Source organism: Castor canadensis, chromosome 9 (genome assembly GCF_047511655.1).
Source record: "Castor canadensis chromosome 9, mCasCan1.hap1v2, whole genome shotgun sequence".
NCBI lineage: Eukaryota > Metazoa > Chordata > Mammalia > Rodentia > Castoridae > Castor > Castor canadensis.
The window spans coordinates 155,016,381-155,023,286 of NC_133394.1; the positions used below are offsets into that span (position 1 = coordinate 155,016,381).

Consider the following 6,906-nt stretch of genomic DNA (forward strand, 5'->3'; position numbering starts at 1 on the left):
AGTACCTGTTACACCCTTTGTCCACTCCTGTCCCTTACCTATTGCTGGTGACTCACTTGCTGTGGTGTTGGCCCTGGGTGTTGGTATCTCCACGCTGTCCTCCTGTGGCATCCTATTGATGTCAGCTCTGTGGGCTCAGCTTTCCTTGCAGCCCCCACACTGGGCACCTGGCATCCTGGTCTCAGAAATTTTTTGCCTGTCTGTTTCTTCTTGAGTCCCTGTTCTGCAGTGTTTGTGTCCCAGGCTGGTGCCAGCCCTATCTCCTCTCCAGCCTCATTCTGCTCCTACTACCACATTGTTTCTCCTGTGCTTTTGTTGTTTAACTGCCTTTTTTTTTTTTTTTTTTGTCTCCTGGTTTTCCAGGTGACAGTATATTTCTGGGATCTGTATGAGGGCTTCTGTCTTACTTTCCCCATGTGGTCTCAGAGCTTCTGATCTGAGCACAGCAGGGCTGCCAAGACCTCCCCAGGAAGAGTGTTTGCCCTTTGGAGATGGGAGAACGCTCAGGATCAGGCTAGACAGAGCCAGCCCTCAGCTCCCTCCCTCATGTGCCTAAAGCAGCAGCCCCATAGGAAGCCAGGCTGAGGCAGCTTAAAAGATAACCCAAGTTACAGGTGGCGACAACAGTACACACCATCCACAGCATGGGTGGCCTGGCTGTCATTGGCCTCACTGGCAACACAGAACACAGGTCCCTTCCACGCACCTGTGCAGCCTCCATCAGGGCAAAAAACCTGAATTATAGCACACTGTCTGCCACCATGGATCCATCCAGACAGTGAGAGTGAGATGATGGATCCTCTTCACCCTGGACCAGGTGAACAGTTGCTGTGAGTAACACAGAGGAGCCCAAGGAAAGAAAACAATGCATTGGACTGAATGAAAATAAAATTCAGCATATTGGGACATGGGCACACAGCTTAAAAGTGCTGGAGAGTTTATAACATTAAATGCTTGCCTTAGAAAAGATGAAATGTATCATTAATAAATGCGAGAGCAAAGTAAATCCAAAGGAAGAAAGCAAGGAAATCATATTTTTCTTTTATGGGAAGGGAAGGAATAATTTTTTCAACTCAACAAAACAAAAAGTAGGTTCCTTGAAGAGATTGATAAAATTGATGAAGCTCTACTAATACTGACAAAAAAAGGGAAGAGCAGAAAGCACCAGTGTCAGGGCCCAGGGCCCAGAGGCTCTGCAAGGTGAGAAGGGGTGGAAGCAGGTGCTCAAACCCTTGCAGCTCAGGAACACAGCCAGTCAATACAAAACTCCCAGTGTGAAGCAGAGAACTGGAGAAAGTCTGTCACTGAAGAAAATGAAACCAGAGTAAAAAGCCTCAGAGGAAGAAAATCTCCAGACTCCAATGGGTTCGCTGAAGTTTCACTGTGGGTGCAGTTCCACACCTGAGAAACCAGAAGAGGAACAGTTTCATGCTAACCTTACAGAGCACTGATGCCAAATCCACAGGCTGACCTCAGGACACACAGACCCACAGAACAGGGGCAGATGGAATTTGCCATATGAGCAAACAGCTGCACACCACCCTGGTGGGCCTACTGCAGCAAGACTGGCTCAGCCCTCTAATAGAGTGGAGTCACTGTGTCATATCAGTGATGCAGAAAGGGCAGCTAACAAAGCCGAGCACCTTATCACAGCCCTTGGCAAACATAATGAGAGGGGTGTCACATCACCAGAGTGGGTGCAGAGACCACAGCTGACATCATGGCCTGTGGGAAAAAGTGAAGTTCCCTGATGTCAGGGAAGGCGGTGTCTGAGTGCCATTCCCATTCACTGAAAGACAAGAAAAGAACACAGAAGTTACACATACTGGAAAGGTAAAACAAAATTTTCCTGCTTGCAAATTACATGGTTGTCTGTGTAGGAAATCTGAGGACTTTACAAAAGCTTTTAGAACCACTAAGGTCACACAAAACTGAGTTATAATTGTTTATTTGCAGTGACATGAAAGCAAATTTATAAACAGTACCATTTACAATCACTTTTAAAAAACAAAGTGTTAAGCAGAAATCTAAGGAAATACATACAGTTCCTGTGTGATGAAACGATGAACCAAATACGGTGAAGGAAAGCAGAGATCGAGTTCTACAGAGAGACTTGCCATTGGAAGGTGTACACACAACTCCTATGCTGATTGATCTGCAGGTTTAATGTGGTTCCCACCAAAACCCCAGTAAGGGTTTTTGTAGATTCCACCAAGATCCTTGCCACATTTATTTGGAAAGACAGTAACTGAAAGAACTGGAATGTTCTGCAGTGGAAGCGCGAGTGGGAGACATTCCCCAAGCTTTCAGGCTTATTCTCTGTTCCCCAAAACTCACATTATAGTGTGAGCACAGGGCTACACATAGTGAAATGGGAGAGAGGACCCAGAAATAGACCAGGAGGACCAACTGATATTTTTGACAGAGGCTCAAAAGCCATTCAGCAAATGGAAGTCGGAGCCATTGGACTTGCACAGGCAAGGAAAGGAACCTCAACTAACTCCGTGCCTCGCAGAAGCTGCCTGTGGCTCATTGAAGACCAGATGTAAAGCAGAGCTGCACTGCCTACAGAAGACAGCACAGATTTGGGGCCTTGCTGGGCACAGATATGAGATGCAGCTTCCAGACTAGAAAGACATCAACACAAGGGAGGAAATGTTTTCAAAACACGTATTTGATGAAAGATTCCTGTCTGGAATATGTAGATACAGTAAAACAAAACAAAATACACTCCAGTGAGGACACGGGAAGAGAGATGGAGGGTTTCCTGCAGAGGTGGTGCTCGACCCACATGAGCACAAGACATCCCTGGCTGGTGGAAGATGATGGCAGCCACCTTGAGCCTCTGCCAGAGCAGACACTCAGCACCAACAAGGATCCGAGCTACTGCTTCCTCACATGCGCTGCGGGACCATGAAACAGTACAGCTAATCTTGATCAGATTCTTATAAAACTAAACATGCAACCACCACACAACACTGGTGTTTATCCCAGAGAAATGAGCTTGTGTTTTTACAAAATCCATAAATAAGCATTCAAAGCAGTTATAACAACCAGACAGTAGGCTTAGTACAGACATACTTCCATGGATGAAGGTTGAGCAGATAGTGGTCCCTTCTGCACCACAAAATGTCTCAGCAGTTAAAAGGAGTGGTCTAGATGGGCATTGTCCCCGTGAAAAGACTAGTAGTAAAGGACCTGTTGTTGACCCATTGTATTTTTTGTTTTGTTTTGTTGGTGGTACTGGGGTTTGAACTCAGGGCCTCATGCTTGGCTAGGCAAGTGCTCTGCCACTTAAGCCACACCTTGCTAGGCAGGCACTCTTAACACTTGAGCCACTCTGCCAGCCCCTCCACTTCTGAAATGTTCTTGGCATGACAGAACTCTGGAGAGGTGGGTGCTCCTGAGGACTGGTGCCTGTGGGACCACATAAGTGGTGAGACAGCTCATACCTGTGCACACCTCTGAACCAGCCAGCACTGCTGCCCATCTCAGTGGTTCATGGAGGAATGGGGGACATTGCTGCAGGGTACACCAAATGATTCTAATTATTTCAAAAAAAGTTAGTTGCACATTTGGGGAAACTTGTGAGGTGGCACCCGCAAGAGGAAGCAGTGGTCCCGAGGCAGTTCTGTGCAGATGGGAGCGCTGTGTCTGACTCTATCCAGAGTATGCTCAGCCCTTGCAGTGCTCACCTGTACTAGCCACTGGAGTCCCTCGCACCTGTTGGATGGGACAGGCCAACCAAGTGATGTGTTTCCTTCTGTGAGCGTGCAGTGCTGCACGGAATGAGGGACAGGCCTTCCGAGTGACGGGGCATTTCATTCCGTGAACACGCTGTGCCGGTGGACAGCTGACTGGTGATGCGTGTTTCATTCCGTGAACGTGCATCCCTCACACATGGTGTTCTCAGCTCCACCATAGCAGTCCCATGAGTGTCCTGTGCTCTGTCTCCCCAGGTTCGCCTGCTGGATTCCCTTCTGGGGGATTTGTTCCCAAGTCAGCTCCCTCTTCTAAGGGTGGTGGCTCCTGGCAGACAAGTCGACCACCAGCCCAGGGCACCTCGTGGTCCCCCCAGGCCAAGCCACCCCCCAAAGCCTGTGCACAGCCAAGGTCTCACTATGCTACCAACTTCAGCGTGATTGGGGGCCGAGAGGAGAGGGGTGTCCGTGCGCCCAGCTTTGGTGAGTCCCGAGATGGCCCACTGACTTGCGTGGCCTGCCCTGAGGGTCAGGTCAGCCTTTCATTCCTTACCTCAAAGCCCATCCCTCGGAGAGCAGATCAAATCAGCCTCCATTTCTCACTGAGGCTGCTCTGTGGAGAGGAAGCAGTTTCAGATACATCTGTTGTTTCTTCTTGAGGTATGTTTAAGCATCCTCTCTTCCTGTCGCAGCCTGTTGGTCATCTTTAGCAGCTGGCCTGGGTCGTAATTTCCTTCCTCTCTGTCTAGGCATTGGACAGAGGCCCTGCCCCCGGAGCAAGGGGAAGCAGGCAGAGAATAGACCAGTGTCTCTGTAAATAGTGTTTCTTTTTTCCCAGCCCAAAAACCCAAGGTCTCAGAGAACGACTTTGAAGACTTGCTGCCTAGTCAAGGGTTCTCCAAGTCCGATAGGAAGGGTCCAAGGACCATGGCAGAGATGCGGAAGCAGGACCTCGCCAGAGATACAGACCCGCTCAAGCTGAAGGTGGGGTTAGTGCGAGACCGCTCTGTGACTGTGTTTCTGGGCAGCCCGGCACTGTTCTCTCGGCACTGTTCTGGGACTGGGTGGTCAGGGAAGGTTGCCAGTATCACACAGGGCTCCTGTACTCTTGACCTTTGGCTAGAGCTGGCAGGAGGGCTTGTGCCCAACTAGTATCGCCATGACAACTAAGGGGCTTTGCCTGGCCTGCTGGCCAGGACAGCAGCTTTTGTTTGGGTTTTAGTCCTGACCCAAGACACCCACTGTGGGGTGGGGTGGCTTTTCCAGTACCCTGATCTGGGATACTCATTGCAGGGTGATGGGGACATCAGCATGGCCAATGATCAGGTGGTCTTACTGAGGTTCTGGGACACATCATCTGTACATTTGGATGGTGGTCAGCTCTGCCCTGCTTGTCCCCTCTGAACCTCAGTGGAGGGAGGCTGTGCTGAGGGACTAGGGTTTGTGTCCTTGTGAATGTCCCCCAGGACTCTGCAGCTAAGCTGCCTGGTCTATGTTATCTGGGCTGGCCCAGCCAGGACTCAGAAAGGCTGGATTGGAACCTTGCTGGGTGGTGGGGAGTGGGGTGGGCTAGTGTCTTTGTCCTACACACTTACTTCTCCCTGGAGTGTGGAGAGGTGCCAAGCCAGGTCCCACAGTGCCTCCCCGAGGCTTGCTCCACAGACCTGCTCCTTGTTTTAGTCAGGGTGGCCACCTCCCTTGGTGCTTCTTCTGCTGCCTCCCTTAATCACCCCACACAGAGGGGAGGGGGTATCCTGAGTCGCGATGGCTCCTCCTTGTGTTGAGGCTTAGTGTATGCTGGTGAATCCACAGCTGCTGGACTGGATTGAAGGCAAGGAGAGGAACATTCGTGCACTGCTGTCCACACTGCACACAGTGCTGTGGGATGGGGAGAGCCGCTGGACACCAGTGAGCATGGCTGATCTGGTGACCCCAGAGCAGGTGAAGAAGCAGTACCGCCGTGCAGTGCTGGTTGTGCACCCCGACAAGGTGAGTATGTGGTGGGGCAGTTTCGCACCTGTCCTGAGGCTCCTACTGTACTGCTGCCAGGATGGCCCTGCTGTCCCATCCTCTCAGGGCCTGTGCCTGCCAGTGGGTCAGGTTGGGGCGGGGTGGTCAGCCCAGATCTCATCCCTGTTGCCCACAGGCTACGGGGCAGCCATATGAGCAGTACGCCAAGATGATCTTCATGGAACTGAACGATGCCTGGTCTGAGTTTGAGAACCAAGGCTCCCGGTCCCTCTTCTGAAGCTCGTGACTGCCGACTGCACAAGCAGCTCATGGAGCCGAAGACTGCCAGCCTGACTATGAGGCACCCAAGGGCTTGGGGTGGGTGTAACATGTGATATGGCCTAGAGGGCCTGAATCATCTGCTCCCCACCATCTCTTCACTGGTCCTGGACAGATGCCATTCCACAGCACAGGAGAGAAAACATTCCAAAGCTCTGGTTTTTGTTCTTTTTCTTTCCCTTGTCCCAGAGGAAAAGTGTTGATTTATGCTCCTTCCGCGCTGTCACAGTCTGATTTACTTGGGGTCTTGTGGCTGCCACCTCTCAGGCAGCACCTGTGATTGCGCTGTTGTACTGTCACTTCTCAGATGGCATCTGTGATCAGGCTCACAATCGTCTGTACAGAATTAAACTATTTTCTGATGGCTGCTGCAGTCTCCAGCATGGGTACCACTCCTCCTCATCTGGCGCCCAGTAACCAGTTTCTTTCTCAGCTTCTCACCCCATGTGGACTGTTGGATCTTGAAGTTAAGCTGGAATTGGGAGCACGGACCAGCATGGCCAGCGGTGACACCTTCCTCTTGTCAGAGCACTTTCTAAAAGAAGGTTCCAGAGACCACTCAGAAGGGAACCTCCACCAGGACACTGAGTCTTCTCCCCAGGGCTTGAGCCTCACCCACCTGCCTAAGTGCTGCTGGTCTGCACCCCGGCTCATGGCCAAAGCTCTGCACAGGCTGCAGAGTTGAGTCATACTGCTCATGGATGTTTGCTCTGCTGACTTGTTCTGAGCCTCCTGGGTGACCTTAAGCCAGTGGCCTGGGCCTGGCTGTCACATGCAGCAGGAAAGCTGGGGTGAGCACAGGCAGAACATTGCCCCCAGTCACTGTGAAGCCATGGGCCAGGTGCCCAGATACTGCCTCCTGGGTTGGGCACTCAGGTCAGAGTGCGGCTTTGAGGGAGAGGGGGTAGGCGGGTAC

The 6,906-nt window shown here is 51.3% G+C and overlaps 1 protein-coding gene across 10 annotated transcripts in view; it reads left to right on the forward strand.

Moving 5' to 3' along the window:
* The window catches only part of Gak (cyclin G associated kinase), a 50,289-nt gene extending 43,932 nt beyond the window's left edge, over nt 1-6,357 (forward strand). For all 10 annotated transcript variants that reach the window (XM_020175455.2, XM_074042789.1, XM_020175456.2 and 7 more), the window contains 4 exons: nt 3,960-4,184; nt 4,540-4,685; nt 5,514-5,690; nt 5,848-6,357. In XM_020175455.2, coding sequence (XP_020031044.1) covers nt 3,960-4,184; nt 4,540-4,685; nt 5,514-5,690; nt 5,848-5,949 — 650 coding nt within the window. In that variant the 3' untranslated portion in view covers nt 5,950-6,357. The remainder of the gene's footprint in view (nt 1-3,959; nt 4,185-4,539; nt 4,686-5,513; nt 5,691-5,847) is intronic.
* Nucleotides 6,358-6,906: the final 549 nt, after the last annotated feature.